Source organism: Pagrus major, chromosome 24 (genome assembly GCF_040436345.1).
Source record: "Pagrus major chromosome 24, Pma_NU_1.0".
Classification (NCBI taxonomy): Eukaryota; Metazoa; Chordata; class Actinopteri; order Spariformes; family Sparidae; genus Pagrus; species Pagrus major.
Window position 1 is genome coordinate 9,135,650 of NC_133238.1, and position 18,862 is coordinate 9,154,511.

Below are 18,862 nucleotides of genomic sequence, written 5' to 3' on the forward strand. Positions count from 1 at the left end.
GGAAGATAAACTCGTTAAGTACAACCAAGATTCCAAGAAGCATGGACGCTGCGGTTCTTTTTACAGGCCTCAAAAACTATATTTCCACTCACACTCAACAATTCTTGTTTTTTGTTTTTGTTTGTCATTTGACTGGCAAAGGCCACAGGTCGGACTCGAACCTTAGGCTGCTGTGGTGATTACACAGCCGCTGCACATGGGCAGTATGCTCCACCAATCGAGCCATCGGGGCGCCCCCGAAACAATTCTATATGTGTAACATTAAATATCTTGTCTTTGTGCCATATTTAACTGAATATAGGTCCAATATGAATTGCATTACGTATCATTTACACAGCGTTTTTGGAGTCAGGGTTGTCCACATCCACACATTAAGACAAATTTCAACATTTGAACTTCTGGTGATTATCATATTTTACCATTTTCTGACAAAAAAATGCATTTTTGTTCATAAAAGCAACCCAAATTAATAAAAAACATATACAGACAAAAATATTTCACATTGTGCTATTAAGCTTACTCTTCTCTTCTGCCTTTACAAACAAGATACAGTCTGTAGTCTGGTAGGACGGCACTAAAACAAAATTTGTTTCACCATCATCATCGTTTGTGAAAGGCACTGGTGGACTCAGGGGGGTGCAGGGGGTGCAGTCGCCCCATGTTCAAAAAATGCTACAAAAGTGCCCTCTTGGATGCCCCTATGCTAGATTAAATATGATAAAGTGCGCTCTAGGGTGCCCCACTGCATGCAGCTGGTGCCCTTTTTAATTTTTTCGCCCCTGCACCTCAGACATCCTGAGTCTGCCACTGGTCAAAGAGGGTCGCCAGAATCAACACACCAATCCAAAAAAAATGTTGGGACGCTGTGGCCCTTCTTACTGGATGTTACAGACATCAAGTGTGGAATGACTGTATATCTGCACTCTCATGTAATTCTATAAGTTTGACATTAAATATTTTATCTTTGTACTGTATTTAATTAAATATATGTGCAAAAGGATTTGTAATTCATTGCATTCTGTTTTTACTTATATTTGGAGTCAGTTGTCCACATCCACACATCAAGACAAATTTCAACATGTGATCATCTGCTGTTTATCATATTTTCTCTCAAGAAAAAAAATGCAGATTCAAGGGGCAAACACATTTCACATATTGCTATTTAGTGGTCCATTGAACATTTTTTTTACCGTTACACACGCTTAAAGGAAAACACTTTTTTTTCCAGTCAATTTCCAGATTAAAAAAAGAACCCCACAAATCAATTAAAAGTCACTTTTAGTTGTTGGATTCTGTCAACATGTGTTGCACAAGTGGGGACCAAAAAATATAAAAATGTCTTCAGGCCAATCCAATAAACAGAATAAAAGCCAGCCACAGTGGGCATGTTTATTCGGCAGATGGCATTAGAGTCTCGATCCAGACTGCGCTTTTAAATGCAGCTGATTTTCGGCACAGGCTGGACAGTGGGAGTGTTAAATTCACAGCTGATGATGAATAGTAGAGATGGGGAACTAGTGATGGAAGATACGTTCCCCTCTATAATTAATCATTTTACTAAATAAACACAAGCTAAACACATCAGTCTTTCCTTAGTCTTGATTGGAAATACATCCATTATTCATAAACCTATAGTGCTTTCTGTTTATGTGAGCATGTGCTTGATTTTATATGAGTCCTTGACTGTCCCTTTATGTGTTAACAGCTTTGCCATGACATTTCATGCTAAAAAACACTTCATACATAATGCATTTTGACCGTAAAGCAATCCTCATGCAATGATTCACACTTTGGATTTAAACAAGCCGACAGGAGCAAACACATTAGCCGAGTGTTACACAGAAACTGAAAGCTTAAAAAGGAAAGAGAAGTGATCAGTAATTATGGCAACATGGGGGTAAGAGAGGAGGTGTCGGTGGGGGTAAAAAATTGGTTGAGTGCTGATGAACATTTGAGCATTTCTACATGCCTGAAGGAATTCCATTAACCACTCTGATTAAAGTAATCATTGGAGCCATCGGTGCCTGTCAGATGCCATCCCTGCCCTCTCAATTACCCAGATCTCCTTGAACTCAATTGCACGCATTATCGTGGGGACTGGGTGGCAGGCAAGCAGGGAGGCTGCGCTAAGGACCAGGCATCTCCAGCGAGGGGTGGCGAGGAGGGGGCCGGGGGGGGGGGAGCATATGGAAAATGTCCACCCCCTCTATCTGTGTCGGTGTACAGAAGGTGGCCACATATTCGCCTAATTATCATTTGTGCATATTGCTGCCATGTCGGGTGGCACAGGTTTGAAAAAAATTACAGTGACTATTTGCACTTGTAGTGTACCAGATGGTTGAGGTTGGTCGCATCAGTGGAGATCACACAGTGTCAGTTATGTTGTCAATCAGAATGAGTTAAAGGCTGAATTGACGTTAGAGCTGCAACTAACAATTGCTTTCATTACCATTTGCTCTGCATTTTAATTTCTCAGTTAATCATTTGTCCCAATTAGTTTTGTGGAGAAAAAGATGACATTTGCTGTCATATAAGACAAAGAAGAGCAGTGAATCGTCAAATCTGGTAGATTTTAGCTTGAGAAATGGCTCTAAATTACTTCCAATTTCATTTAATTTCAGTACTATTGAGAATAATTTAATGTTAAACCAGTCCCATTATGTTGCAGTCTACCTTTTCAACCACAGTTTTAACATCAATCGGACTTAAAATGACAACCCCTGTTTTAGTGCCATGCCACCAGACTACAGAGCAGCTTCTTTTCCTCAGTTCATCCTCAGCACTCCCAAAAAAAATATTATATGACTTATTCAACATGGATACGTCAGAATCTGTTCCCATGATAGGCATTAATTAAAGCTATAATAATTATACAAAAATAGCCAATCTTCTCACTGATGGTCTCATTTGCTTGTAGGTTGTAGGTTATAGAGAGGCATCAGTATTAAAAAAGGTGCAACATGTAAGAATTGGCCACCTAGGGGGCAGCATTTTACCAGTACCTGTTAAGCATGCCTGCTTTAGTAGATATCTCTTCAACACAATAAATAGATTTCTTTGAAATACATTAAAGCACTTATTTTTTCACATTCTGTTGATATTTTTTAGTAAATTTTAAACTAAAGTTCCTGCATATTGTACCGTTAAACTAAGACTGTCTCATGACCTGTTAAAGTTTCTTGTAGTATGTTTAAACCTTAGAAGAAAATAGGGGAAAAAATGAAAGAAAATATAAAATAATTGAAATTAACAGCATTCTTTTGGCTGCTGTTAACTAGTTAGCTCAATTAGCTATGCAGCTAGCGGTCCAGACTGGGAGCTTAGAGTTGTATTACAAGAAAGGATGGGATGGGACAATATAGTTTAGTAGATATCACTTCAACACAGTAAGCAGATTTCTTTGAAATGCATCAAAACTTTTACATTTTTTCATTCTGTTGATACTTTGTTATTTTTTTGAACTTTTTAGGCAAACAACTTTAACATTTTGCACCTTTAAATGGAGACCGTTTCATTACCAGTTAACAGTTCTTTGTAGTACCTTTAACCATAAAGGAAAAAAGGAAAAAATTGGGAAAGAAACTATGAAATATTTGAAATTAACATCACTCTTTTAGTAAATTATTCAAACCAAATCCTTTCTTTTTGATACTGTGTTACATAGCAGCATATAAAACATCTTGTCAAACCATTTGAGGACCAAACGCTGAGCATGTGCGAGGCTGGATTATCAACTTGGCAAAGCAGGAAACTGTCCAGGGATCTAGACAATTAGGCATATGTGACAGGCCCAAAGACTAACAGTTTGGCAATTAATTTATGGTAATGTTATGAATTGCAAATTTGTTTGGAAATGTGCTGCACCTAATCACAATATAAACTGGAAGGTCTTTAAGGTGGAACCTCCATTTTGACCTTATCTCTAGGCCTTGTTGTGTACAAAGGCTTGAATTCCTTAAATATTTCAGTTTATATGAGTCCTAAATGCTTTTGTCTTTAATCAAATTAGCCCAAACCAACAGAGCAGTTAATATTCCAGCTGCACTTGCGACAGGAATGGACAACACACAGAGAGTGGGAGGAACAGTGCGTAAAATTCATCCTTCCCTGTGCATGTGTAGCATCAAGCTGATTTTATTTACCATAAACACAAAGTCCTGCCAACACCATCTGATAAGCGATGCCACACAATTTATAGCAAGTAACTGCTACATCAAATCCAGAAAATGTTTAATTAGCCTCCAGTACACTGTTGGAAAACAGTCACTTCCAAGTTAAACTCAGTGTGCTGAAAATAGCCGAGTGTGGCGCCAACACTCGCAGCTTGGACGGGGTTTTCATGCGCCGTACCATTCCGCATTGATTACCTCTCAAATGGTGCGAAGGCAGAAGAAGTGTAAGAATATTGGAACACAGGCTGTCCGTCACTGTCTCTCCCACCTCTTTATCTCAGAGAAGTTGGACTATGTGTTTGCTCTGAGCAAACTTGGACGCCGTCTCCACAACTTTCCCTGCCGTACGTGTCGAAGCAAAAAGTGAAGCTCCTGTGACAGCTACATCTGCACGTACATCACGCACCGCGTTGCATCAGCTGCACGTCGGATCCCGCACAGATAGGTTTAACCATAAATCAGGGGGGCTCTTGTGTAGCATGAGGCAACACGCACCGAGATATTTCACCTCAGAACTTCCCATTCCTTTGCCGAATACAGACGTTGACCACTGCAGGAATCTTGCTCTTTGCTTTTTGGGGCAGCTTTTAACTGCATAGCAACAAAGATCCACAGCATCATGACTGACTGAACGAACATAAGAGCTACATAGTCACACAAAAAGGCTATAAATGGAATAATCCATGAAGGCGTAATAAACTCTTTGCCCTTCCTTTGATGCTTCCATTTGTGTTAAGACCCATTGGCTGATTAAAAGCATTATTTCAACTGGCAAGAGTCTCCCCCCTCCCTTTCTCTCTCTCTCTCTCTGCAGACACACACTCACACACATTCTATTGCCTCCTGCAGTGGGACGCTTCATGCACCCATTACTCTGGGACAGGGTGCTGGGTCATAACAGCGATAAGCCTCCACGCTGGGAGTTTGGGTGGGAGGGATGTACGTACACACACACATACAGTAATATAACAAGCAATTTGGAATGCATGATTCAGTGATTATGTAATTGTGCTCTGATTTTTTTCCCCTTTACTCTGGTTTTCTGTGAGTTTAGCCAAATCATCCTGAAAAATAGAATATCCTAGTAAGTAAAAATAAAAAAAACAACAGTGGATTGCCATCTGGGCTGCATTTTAAACATTTTGTCATTGTGCTCACTGGCCAGGTTGGTTTAGAATCCCTTTTCTTGTTGCATTTCAATAACTGTGACTGATTTTTCCCTCTCATATTGGCGTCAGAAAAATAAACAAAAATCCATGTCAGAAACTGACAACACCGCGCCATCCCATAGGCCACCAATGCTGGGCGGCTGCACACACTTCTTGGCTATGATTCACATCCCCTGCTACACGTATGACACATCCACAGTTACACTCGGTTCCAGGACTCCTCATCTCCCAAATGGTGCCTTCTGTTCCCATTCTGGGCTTCTATGAAAAGATCCAACAAAAGACGGACCCTGAGCAGGCCCAGTTTCATTTTTCAGGCTTTTTGTCATTGAGAAAAGGCAGCTGGCACCTTGGTGAAATTAAGCGAAAAAGGCTGGAAAGTACATTTATTTCAGCAGATCTTTGCTGACAGAAGTGCAATTTGTTCTGCTAATTATAAATTCACAAAAATCCAAATGAGAAAATTAAGTGACAGATTAAGGTGGCTGACATGGCCAGGCTTTTTTTTTTTTTTTTGCCTCCCTCTCCGGAGAGATTTCTGCCTGTCTGAGTTAGGGAACATTGCATTCTTAAATGGTGACGCTCGCAGCGCTCTGAAAATGGTGGCACTGTGCATCCTTTGCATTTTTATAGGCCTACTTTGCATTCTGGATTTAAGTGGGTCAAGTGAAGAGTAACTTAAAGTCCAACTGAAATTAACTTGCATATGTTATTTGTCTGCTACAGCACACATATCTGCTCTTTTTACTTACTCTTGGTTTAATTTGACAGAATACCTTTTCTTATTTCAATAAAAGCCAATCAAATCTTCCATAAGGCAGTGACATCATCAGTGTTTGGTCATAGGCAGATGGTCACACCGAGCCAGACTCTGGCCTGCTACACAACACAAGAGCAACGGACTGAATGTCTTGTACTGCAGCTTGTTGAACGAGCAACTAAACAAACATTCACCGAGGAAAAGTGCATTGCCAATGTCAGCTTATAGGCTACGTAGCTGATTAGCTGCAGAACACTGGACATTTTAAATGCTACCATTAGTTATTAATTGATGAGTTGATCGAAAGAACATTAATTGTCATCTACTTTGATAATCAATTAATCATTTCAGTTTTTTTAATCATTAATAAATGGTAAATTTATAGTTAATCAAGCATTAGTTAATCGTTATTTCACTGTTAACAAACAATAAAAAGCTTTCGAAACCATTTATTAAGCAATTGTTTATTGTAAAGTTGCAACTGATGCATGTTGCAACCGCCATTATAGTTGTTAATGATGTTTATAAACATTCACAATTGCTTAATAAATGGTCATTGTTCGTTAACAGTTAAGTAATTATTACTTAAATAGTAATTAACTATAAATTACCATTTATAAAGCAATCTGAAGACGTCACTTTGGGCACTGGGATATTGTGATGCCAAAAAGCTTTTTTTTTTTTTTTTTTACATTTTATGGACTAAATGAGTAATTGCGAAAATAATCTGCTGATTAATCGATAATGAAAATAATAGTTAGTTCAATCCCTACTGCAAATGTCACTTCTGGTCCAAGTAGGTGGTGGTTTTTACTCACTATCTACACATGACATGTAGGGCTACAGTGTATGTTTGTTTACTTGTTTTTTAGTCTCTTGCAGGTACTCAGCCTGCCAGCTGCTGTCAATCAAACATAGACAGAGACACGCCCTTTCAGCTGGCTGATATAAAAAGGAGCATTTCTGATATTTCCCCAGACCTTTTTTTCTTCTTCCTTTTTAATAACAATAAACTATCAACAATACATTTTAAAAACACATTGACATATTTTTCTTCTAGAAAAGGGGATGACTAAATGTGATTTCAGTTGGACTTTAACAAAAATCCAAACAAGCGCTTCAAAGATTTAAAAAACCAAGCAGCATTTTCAACATATTTCCTTAATATCATCTGAAAGATGTCTAAAAGATGTTCATTCATGAAACAAACCAATCAAACAGGATAGATTAAGAAATAGTTGAGACATCAAAGCCCGAATCCAGCAGCTGTACGTCTCAATCAGTGTCAAAGTTTACACCCATTGGCAATGTCAGATTGCTCAAATAGCATTTTAATTTCAAGTCAACTCCAATGATGTTTATTTAAATGACCAAGTCATCGCTTGCCAGGCGGCGATGTGGTTGCTGTTGTCATGGTATAATTGCGAAGAGACAGCCTCAGATAATGCTCATTGATTGAAACCCATTGATTCTAATCCTCACTGAGTTACTCGCTGCCCCTTTGTGTGAGGCAAATATACTGTATCTTTATGCTCTCAGTTCTTATCATCCAATATATTGTGATTGATTACAAAATAAAATAAGCTTTTAGCCCTGAAACCCCCTTTCAAGCTCTCCGTCAATGATTCACACTGTTTTGATTCATATTTTCATTCTCTGTCTGAATCTCAAAGTCAGAAATTGGACCAAACCCAAAATGGCCTCCTTCATATTACCACCAACCAGCCTTAGTTTCCTCATAAGCACATTATATGAACCTGACATCATGTTTATTTGATGACAATAACATAGTTTGGTCAATATAGTGCATTAAGTGCAAAGCAATCAAAACAAATAAAATCGATAAGGGATAGAGAATCTGCGAATGCTTGTATAAAAATAGGTGTTACATTGATTAAAATATCAGTATTACACAACATAATTAATACTTCAAATATCATTTATGAATTTTGTTTCGATAACATTTCAATTCTACATATTAAGAATGAATACCCATATTCATTTTTAATATAATAATCTCCTTTATGAGAGCTCATTGAAGGCTAACTTGCCTTCCAATTCCAAAAAGTGCAGAAAGCATACAAAGACACTTTTTTTTTTTTTTCATCTTCTTCAAATGACGCAGTCTTTGTTGAACATTTGGGGGTGTGCCACTTCCAAAAAAAGCCACTTTTACAATGCAGAGCTACAGTAAATGAAACTACAAACATAAGCCTTTCCAGAGGATCATGGAGTATGATGACACAGGTAATATTGATGTAGAATCAAAAGTTTTGAAAAGACATGGCAGATTATATCAATAAATACTTACTTACAGACTACAGCAGAAAATAGTCCTACACAGTTTTGATGATCTGCTGTACAGTGTTTTTGTCCAGGAGTGATTTTTATAAACATTTCTTTTCTGATTCACAATATACCTTATGTATGGTTATATTCCTGAAAATGAAAGTTGGGTAAGATTTACCTGTACACTTACATTTTTGTGTGTTATTCGATCTTCACCATAGAAAAATAGATTTTGCATCATCAGTTAAGTAGAGCAATTTTTGTTCATCCGTGTTTTCAGAAAGCTGTATCCATTCCTGTAATGTCATGTTTCAGAAAGAAGAATAAGATTGTTCGGCACACCCCGTTTTTGAGACTCCTTTTGCTTTTGTTTGTGTCGTGCCAAGGCACCCTATAAACTGAGCCACCGTTGCAAGGAGGGTCAAGAGACAAAATGCTTCATTACATTAATGATTCTGTTGCTCAGAACTGGCTAAAGGTGGTCTGTTTCTCAAGAACTTCGAGGTAATCGGGCTCAGACTGAAGTTTAGCTTTAAGCTCCAAATACTCATTCCTGTTGGGCTCAACATAAACAGTACTGGGTGCTGTGCCGTAGAGCACTGTTTCTCTTATCCTCTCCGGGTGCAAGAACTGACGTCTGACATCAAAATTTGGGTTGTACGTGTACGACACAGGCCCTGTGTACTTGTACTCTAAATTAGCACCTGCTGGGATGGATGCCATGGACGGATGGGGCTGCTTATCGGGCTCAAGGATGCCTCTGAAGAAATGGTCAGCATCCTGGACAGGGGAGGGGTTTTCACGTGGCTCGATGGTGCTAACGCTGTACGCAGGGCTCCTCATCGTACTGCTATCCCTCTCATCATCCGGAGCACTCCTGTACGTGACCTTGAGCTCATGGAGGTCACGGTAATCCTCCACTGTGTTTCCCTCTCGTGAACGGTAAATGGGGTTTTTGCACATGTGGCCCATGGGGTGGGGGATATACTCATAGACGTGACCGGCCGGGGCTTTAACTTTGGGGCCAGAGCGGTTGCTGTAGAGGCTGTACTGCAGGTTGAAAGAGCTGACGTCTGAGTTGTTGGTGCTAGTGCGGTCACTCTGGGACTTTTTGCGCTTTTTCATCACTACAACAAACAGCCCCGCGGCCACAAAGACAGACATGATGAAAACAAGCAGGAGGCTGAGGATGAGGACGGAGAGGGGGACGGTGCTGCTGGGGGTGTTGAACTTCTGCGGGGCGTCTGTGGTGACGACCCTGTCGTCCATGGGCTCGTCCGTGGGGGTTGTCGGAGAGACGGAGGAATCAGAGTAGTCAGGGCAGAGCTGCTCCGACTCAATGGAGCGCACGTCCATCCCTGTGTGGCGTCTGGGCGTCTGGCACACCACCTCGTTAACGACAGTGCCTGCGCTGAGTTGCTCGAGCCATATCTTCATCCCCACTATGTCGCAAGAGCAGTCCCAGGGGTTTTCAAACAGATCTATCTGCACCAGCAGCTTCAGCTGATCCAAAACACCACTCACAGGCAGGTTTTGGAAGTAGTTGTTGCGCAGATTAAGCCTAGACAGGGAGAGGCTGGAAAAGATGCCCACAGGTAAGGTTTTCAGGAGGTTATTGTTGAGGAAAAGCAGCTGGAGATTAGGGAGGTAGCGGAACGTGCCCGCATCAACCTCCTTGATTTTGTTGTACTCTAAATAAAGGTACTGCAAGTTCTGCAAACCATAAAACATCTCTCCTGTAAGCCTGTCCATGAGATTACCATTCAAATACAGCCTACGCAGGTTGGTTAAATCCCCAAAAGCACGGTCGTGGATCAGACTTATCCTGTTGTTTCCCAAGTGAAGCAAATCCAATCCAGTGGCATCGACAAAATCTGATCTCCGCACCACAGGGATGTAATTTCCAGTGAGATACATCTTTTTAGGATTGTATGGCTTGGGTTTTAGATCAGAAATGCTTTCAATCTTTCTCTCTTGACAGTTGACGTTTAACCCTATTTCAGATATCTGCAGGTTGCACGTGCAGTCAGTGGGACAGTCCAAAGGCACAGGAGATTTGGTCTGAAAAGCAATGATGGGGCCATAGTTGTAAGGGTTAGCGCCTGGAAACCGGGAAGTGGGCTTTAACCTAGTTCTGTTAAATTGACGTGTGCCCTTAGTAGGCCTGGAGGAGGACCTAAAAACAGCTGAGGAGGTGGCGGAGGCTGTCACAGCAGCAGGTGTGGTCTGGTAATATCCATTAGTGCTGCTAGGGGCTGCAGGCCTGACCGTGTCTTCTAGGGGTCTTCTTGGGCAGAGTTCCTGCTTGGACACTTCATCCAGGTCCCTCCCGTGGAGCCTGAACGGTGTCTCGCACACCACTTCTCCCACCAGAGCCGTGTAGGCTATACTCTCCAGCCAAGCCTTCAGAGCGATGAGCTCGCAGGAGCAATTCCAGGGATTCTCCTCGAGTTGTAATTCCACAACTTTGTCCATGTGCTCCAGGAGGCCGATGTAGGGGAACATTTTTAACCGGTTCCCCCTCAGGTCCAAGTGCGTAAGGGGAACATTCCGGAAGATATTCGGGGGCATGGCAGAGAGCAGGTTGTCGTTCAAAATCATCACCGTCAGTTGGTGTAGTTTGCTCAAGGTGTTGGGCTCTATATTGGTGATGTAATTATAATCAATCTGTAGGTATTCCAAACTCTCCAGTCCTGCAAAGGTGTCATCCCTCAGAACTTCGATCTTGTTGTTATTCAGGTGCAACCTTTTTAATCCCTGGAGTCCATTGAAGGCACCTGACTCTATCTCAGAGATATCATTGTTCCCCAAGTGCAGGATGGTCACCCCCGTGTAATTGATGAAATCATTGACTGACAGCTTCTTCAGGAGGTTCCCTGTCAGCAGGAGGTGGTACATGGAGAAATGGACCGGGCTGACCTCCGTCAGTCTGATGATCCCCCGGTTCTCGCAGCTCACCGTCAGGATCCCTTCCTTCTCCTCACACGTGCACAGGTTTCGACAGATCTCCCCATAATTGTCATACATCTCGACCAGCCTCAGAGATGATGCAATCAGAAGGATTATTTTTAGGATCCAGATATGCATTTTTCCTGGGAGAGGATGCCCCAGCTCACTCAAGTGCGGTACCAGTATGAGGTGTCATCTAAAAGGAGGAAAAGAAAAAGGACGGGGTCTGTTTTATACTGCATGGAAAACACATATGTGACACAAAATGCATGCCCTGAAAGAGATAGACGACCCCCCCACCACCACCACCACCCCCACCACCCCCGTTGAACAAGCATTATACATTCACAACAAACACACACACACAGGCAAAGACAAGTAGGCCTATTAATGTTTGTTCATTATGCAGATGTGTTGTGTCGGCATCGGTTCGGTTTGGAGGCTGTCAGGAAACAAGCGACCGGGATGAATATTTGATGACTGCATACTTGAGCGATAATGTATAATCAAGTTGATAACACAACTACCCGCGGTGGATGGCCACTGCGCATTTTTGATAGCTCGCCTGAATTCCAATCCATCTTGGGAGGGGGGGAGAAGAGAAAAAAAAAAAAACGTTTCCATCGCCATCCACCGTGTGCAGACTGATAGATCTGGTCATTTACTAATTCAATCCCTTGAGCCTTTCCACACACAGCAGCAACAACAACAACAAAAAAACACCCTCACTGTTAAAATATCTCAAGCAAGATCGCTTCTTGGATTGACGGACGAGGTGACACCTTCTCAATCTTCTCCCCAAACTAACATTAAAAAAAAAACAACTCCTATCGCCTAGAAGATTTCTCACTCACCCCGCATACCCGACGACTTGGGGAAACTGTCGGATCCCTCTCCTCCACCTCGGTCCGAACAACATGAGGACTGTGTTGGGTTGCGATCAGAAACGATCCAGGGTGCGCAATAACGCCAAATCTCACGAACGGATCGGCTGAGAGGAGCAGTCGGCGCTCGTCTTAAAATCCGGCCTGCGTTGGAAAATGTGAAAATCAGCCTATGCGCGGCGACAGTCGCAGCCCTTCTTCTGCCCACGGGCGAAAAAAAGAAATGAGAGGAGTTGATCAAAGGCGAATAAGCGAGTGTTGTTGATCTCATGGCGGATCTCTGATCGAAATTGCATTTTGACGGGGAGTAAATAAATCTATAATCAAGTATTCTGTATGGCATCTGCTATATAGAAGGTTACAGATCCTCTCTCTCTCTCTCTCTCTTCCTCTCCCTCTCTTTCTCTCTCTCCGCCACCGACGCGTGCACACACTCGCGCGCAATCACACACACACACACACACACACACACACACACACACACACACACACGTTCGCTCTGTGTGCGCTCCTTAAAAGAACACAAAAAGCCTACACATCCAGCCAGCAAATCTGCCCCCTCCAATAATAATAATAATAACGATAATAATAATAATAATGATAATAATAATAATAATAACGATGCGCCAAGGACGCGCCGCGTCCGTCTCATTCCTCTTTACATTCGAGTTTATTCGCAATAACCTCAAGACGTGTCCCCCTGCCTCTGGGTATAATAAAGATAACTTGGAAGCCCTGGCTGTGCACAGGCTCTTATTTGGACCCGATGAAAACTGTGATGATACATGTGAGCGTAAAAAAAAAGAAAATCGCAGGCTGCTCCGTGCGTGTTGCTGCCGTACAAGCAGCCGCAGACACCTCGCTTTAAGGAGAATAAGGCGTCTTAAATCCGGATCAACTTCAGCAACAGAGGCAGAGATTTCAGCACCACGGACAGATCCCCTCCACCACCACCTCCACCACCCACCAACCCCCCCGAAATGTTAAAGCCTCAGCAGTAAAAGGAGAGACATGGGGGGAAAGCATTGTCCTCTTACCGTTCCGATCCCGGTGAACGCCAAAGCATCCCGAAAATCACGGCTGTGCCCCTTCTTTTCTCTCCAACCTCAGTGAAAACACGGGATTTCGTGATTTCACCGTCCGCCCTTCCCGTTCAATAACAAAAAAAGAGAGAGAATAAAAAGGCTGTCAAAAAAGGAGTAGAGGGAGGAAAAGAAGGGGAAAAAAAGAATCCTTAAAGTCAAGTCTCGGCGTTTAGCTCCATAAAGCAGGCATCGGAGAGGCGCGTACACAGTCTCTCATTCAGGCCGGCAACGTGACAGCCAGCGCGGCGGGTCCTGTGTTCCTCCAGCGGCGGCTGCAATCGGCGGCATCATCTCGGAAAAAGAGCCAGAACCAAAGTTCGAACATGGTGGAGAAAAGGGGGCGAAGGAAGAGTCGGTAATCCCACATCAGACGAGACTTGCCGCATGCATTTTAACTGTGACTTTCATCCATGCGCACTGGCGGAGCGGAGGAGAAGAGGAGGCACGGATCCTCCTTGTCTGCCGCCAGTGGTGCGGCTTGTACCAGTTTATGTATAGATCTGCTGCTGCCCAAGGTCTCTTTATTTCAGTCGCCAGATCGTCCAAAAAAAAAAAAAAAAAAAAGAAAGAAAGAAAGAAATCGAGCGGAGATCAGCGTCCTCCAGGAGAATCCGACCCCGCTTCTCTCCGGCCACACGATATCCTCTGTATATGCACGGAGCTTTATCTTCCCACCAACGTTTCAACTAGTGGAACTTGATCTCGGTTGGTGCAAAGCAGCGCATCCCCTACAGCGATGGACATATTATGAAACAATTACCATGGCATGGCAGGCGGAATCACGCGTAAAAATGCATAAATCCCCCAATCTCAGGACTGTCACAGCGCGGAAATGAAAAGCAATTTAACGCGCGCAATACTCTTTAAGGGGGTATGGTAATGTAAGAGGAGGAGGAGGGGTGGGTGGAGGGAGGGAGGTGATGGAGGGAGAAGGGAGGATGGAAGAAGACCCGTAGAGGGCAGCACAATGATGAAAAAGGCATCTTGGCAGGCGTTTGCATTTTCCAGGCTGCACTTTGGAAGTCAGTGTATTTTAATTCAGCGGCAACAAGCATTTGATTTGTCACTCACAGCTTCGGCTATTTTCTACCAGGGACGGGCATCTTATTTCCATGCTTTTGAAAGTCACAACTGGACAGCTTCTTGTTTTTTTTCCCTATTCTTTTAATATTATAATGCCATCAGACTTTGGATCCTTCCCTCTGCGAGCTTTTTTGATTTCCTCAGAGAGAAGTCGGAAGCTGATATTGGCCTGACACTCATCCTGGATTCATCGCGTCTCATCATTATTCAGTCTGGGATGAGATCCCTTTATGATTGCAGAACGCCAGAATATATTTGGTTATTAGCAGCACGTTGTTTAGCACACCGCTCGTCAGTGAGGTGTTGCTTTAGCCCCAGACAAAAGAATATTTTCATTTGCACCCTCCTGAATTGACAGGTTTGGTCTGTATCCGCTTATAATGCTGAATCTTCCTCATGAAAACAGCCTTTAAAGGGGCACTGTGTAGTTTAGGGATCTAAACTAGGAATTTTAGTATTTACAATGTCAATGAGGTAATAACACAAACTCTTTTCCATATCTGAGTAAACAAGCTGTTCTCGGAAGAAGAAAAGGTGAAGGTTGGGTTAGAAAGGTGGCAGGGTCCGCCAAATGTAAACAAAGTGTGAAAAGGTGTTGTCCTTTAAAGTCAGTTTGTTTATTTAGTTTGTTTCGGCATAAGAAAAAAGATCTTTGTGTTCTGTTTTAATCACTTCCCCAGAACTACGTAGTGCACCTTTAATCTATGTTACACGCATCAGAGTGGGTATTAAAGTTGCATCAGGCGAACAAGGTCAAGCAAACACTCATTCGTACACCTCGAATCTCTTTATGAACGCTTCCAACTCTGCGGATTAAGCCTATAGTCCCGGAAAAACACACACATTTACAAGAGATCTGCATTGAAAGAAATGAATGTACTGTAGGATTAGGCTTAATCCAGTTTTGCACCAAATACTTCGGGCCTACTAATGCCGCCGTGTTGCTGTGAGCGCTCTGTATTTCACCAAATCGTGGCTTATTTGCCCCTTGTTGAAAGAGCAAATCGAGTCAAAGCCACAGCTGCCCTCTTCCCCTCTTGCTGTGGGACGAGAAAACTTTAGAAGCACTTAACTAAAGCCCTGAACAGAAAATCGAATTAAATCTAGCATATGGTGGGCCGCCATGTCCAAAGAGATTTCCCACTTAGTCGGTATTGTGTGGTAATAAGTCAACTCTTATGCTCTCTTTAGCATGCGAGGAGCGACAATAAGCGGATGTGGCATCCATGCCGCCTTACTGAAATTAGCCGTGGAGATGCATTGAATTATCTTAAAGTCTCGAGCTCTGTAATCGTATTAACAGTGGTCTATCCTGTGGGGGATGGACAAATCGGTATCTTTGGAGCCCCGGCTGGAATACAGAGATGGAGAAACTAATGCAGCCGGGGTGTGTGCTCCCTCCCTCTGGAAGGGACTGTGGCTGGCTCCCCTGAGAGGCATCGTGGCATCAAAGAGAAGAGTGGAGCTGTCCTAAATCTTTTTTTTTTTTTTTTTTTTTTTTTGCCTTAAACGACTTTGTGTACTGCCGATGGCAGGGGAAGATACCCTTGATAAAGTAGTGCCTGGGTGATGGCGGCGGCTGGTGTGATTGTCCCAAGTTTTATAGATATAACTTTGTTGGATCAGAGTTCGCCTGTGTGGAAGTGAATCCATGTGCATCCACACGCTTAAAAGGATGTAGCCGCGTGTGTATGAATCTCTGCGTCAAGAAGGCTAATGGGTTCAGAGAAACATGGAAGCTATTATCATACATCAGCTGCATAAAACAAGCAGTATTATAATCAGGTCCAGGACAAACGCGTAAGTAATTAATGCAAATGAAAGTTCACGCTATAGCGAGTCTAACATGTATCTTTTGCGTGAACCTGACTTGATGTTTTTGACCATTTTTTTTCCCCTTAAAAGCTCATCAACATTAGCATAATAGCTATTAAGTCATGCAAATCATACTGTTCCTAAGTTAAGGTCAAAAAGTTGTAATGCACCTCAATGTTCAAAGTCACATTAGCTTTATTGGTAGCACTTTATTTTATGGTACACTAATCAGACATAATAAGCTGTACTTTGTATCAAATTAGAGAAACTTAAAATAATATGTTCTTTATTAGACGGTAATAAACACAATGACACCCTAATTAGATGCCATGTACCTAAATTATACTGTGATTAAATAGATTCAAGAGTCAAGATTAATGGAATTATCATTATACTACACAAGACTGTATGACGAACTTTCAGTTATAGTTCACTCGCTACAACCACACACACACACAAAGAAATCCAATGGATATATAATAAAGTCACAAAAATTAAAATAATAAATAGGCTATAATGTATAAAATAATAAAGAAACCCCATATAATGCCATACTAGACCCAACATATACTATCTTTAGAGGGCATTTTGCCAAATGATACTCCAGTTCCAGGGGCTCAAACATGGAACTCAACAGGAACAAGAACTGATTGAAGGGGGGGCTTTAATTAGATAACACAGGCTGCATTTATACAAACGTAATGCCATATTCATAATAGTCAGACAAAACACGGAGAGCTCAGAGCATGAAACAAAAGTAAAATAAAGTGTGACTGCTTAATTTTGTGTTATATTTGGCATAAACTCGCTGGCTCACTGGCATGGTTTGGCACTGTTGGCACAGCAACCACTGGTGTTACCGTGCCAGACGAGCACTGTGAATCAGAGCAAAGGTTGAGTCCAGGTGCTGCATTAACATAATGTGCTTTTCAGGAATCAAGACAGAACTTTTTTTCATCTTGTGCAAACTGGAAACTAATGTGCTTTGAAAATAAATGGAAAAAAGTTATTCAAAGCTGGTTCATACACCATGCGTACAAGCTTTCATCGACACATAACCACTTTAGTCTCAACATGCTGATGTGAAATTAGTGGTGATCCAAGTTGGGAGTTGTGGACTCAGTTGCCTTTGATATCACAGAATTAAAAAAAGCCTTCTGGTAGAGAGGCTATGAGCCAGCAGCAGTGGGCAGGGAAATAACGAAATGTGTCTAAAGGAAAACATCTCAGAGGAGATATACAATACAGCGGAGCACCATTGCATGCTGTTGTAATTTATTTGACAATGGTATATTTAGAACACTTCTTCCAGAAATTATATTTAATTTTACAGTTCTGCTTGATGTGCATCACGGGGTCTAGTGTTCACATGGTAAGAACAAGTGGATAAATGTGCCTTCAGTAGGCATGATTTCTTCTGCTCAATCTTTAGCCACGTATTAGTCTTGTCAGACATGGAATCTGATTTTCATTTATGTTAGCAAAAGGTAGTACCATTGTTTCAATCAGTGTTCTAAAAAGTACCCAAAAGTGTGTACAAGTAAAGATATTGTGCGAAAATATTACAGTTGTAAAAGTGAAAGACACCTATAGGAAAGCCTCAAATTATCTGATATTAAAAATATCAAAAGTAATTTTCCAGCCATGTATGTACTAAAAGTCAGAAGTCAAAATAAATAATGCATACATTAACATGTATGTATATACTGCAAACCTTGAGTCAACCAAATCGATATTTTACAGCATTTCTCTGATAATTAGAATCAGTGATTTATTAATCTACCATCACTGGTTGTCAAACTTGTGCCTATATGTACAATATTACATTGTTTGGTTGTCACAATGCTGTGCTAATGCTATGGTTAGGTTTAGGCACTATAATTCATGGTTAGGTTTAGTAAAAAACAATATGTTGTATATTAAAATACATTAATTAATCAATAAATTAATTGCTATATCCTGGCAATGTGCACACACATTTTGACTCTTGTAAACACACTCAATAAAATACAGTATATTCTAAGTCAATTTATATCGCTGGTAGGGGCAGTGTAATGTGAAAAGTCATTCCCCAGCCAGAAATATGTTTTTCTATTATTGTTTTTCTCCTCGACCATCTAGTGATCATCTAGCGACCTCCTTGGGTGTCGACACCCCCAGGTTGAAAACCAATGATGTACTTCATCTGCAAAGTTATCATAAGAATGTAGTGGATTACAAAGTACAATATTTGTCTCCAAAATATAGTGAAAGTATAAAGCAGCAGAAAAGTGAAATACTTGTGAATGTTACTGTGAATACTGTGAATGTTCTTCCAGAAGTTAAATTACACTGTATATTTACTATATTACTGGATTTTACTGTATATTTATGATAGCAGCATTAAAGCTATAATCTAAAGGCCTTAGTCACCACAACTATTTTACTAAATGTTGTTTCTAAATCTTCAAATTTGGAGCCATCATCATGCAGGAGGGGTACTGAAAATTTTGACCGTGTGCCATAACAAGAGGCCAATCCTTTTGTCAGCTGAGAGCCTGACATGCATTGTGCTATGATTAACTTGGGGAGGTCTCATCTGGCTTGTGTGTCCAGAGGCCAATTGGTGCTGCTAGCAATTTCCGTCACAACCCGGTAGGTCTAGAACAGGTCGCCG

At 41.6% G+C, this 18,862-nt stretch overlaps 1 protein-coding gene across 2 annotated transcripts in view; it reads right to left on the reverse strand.

The window, feature by feature from the left end:
• Positions 1 to 8,149: 8,149 nt before the first annotated feature.
• Positions 8,150 to 18,862, reverse strand: part of LOC140992143 (SLIT and NTRK-like protein 5) — a 160,624-nt gene continuing 149,911 nt past the window's right edge. The window contains exons 1-2 of one of the 2 annotated variants that reach the window (XM_073462408.1): positions 13,261 to 13,328; positions 8,150 to 11,535 (exon numbers count right to left, since the gene is read on the reverse strand). In XM_073462408.1, coding sequence (XP_073318509.1) covers positions 8,853 to 11,477 — 2,625 coding nt within the window. In that variant the 5' untranslated portion in view covers positions 11,478 to 11,535; positions 13,261 to 13,328 and the 3' untranslated portion in view covers positions 8,150 to 8,852. Of the gene's footprint in view, positions 11,536 to 13,260; positions 13,329 to 18,862 lie in introns of those variants that run through there. The other variant, XM_073462407.1, reaches the window with a different exon arrangement.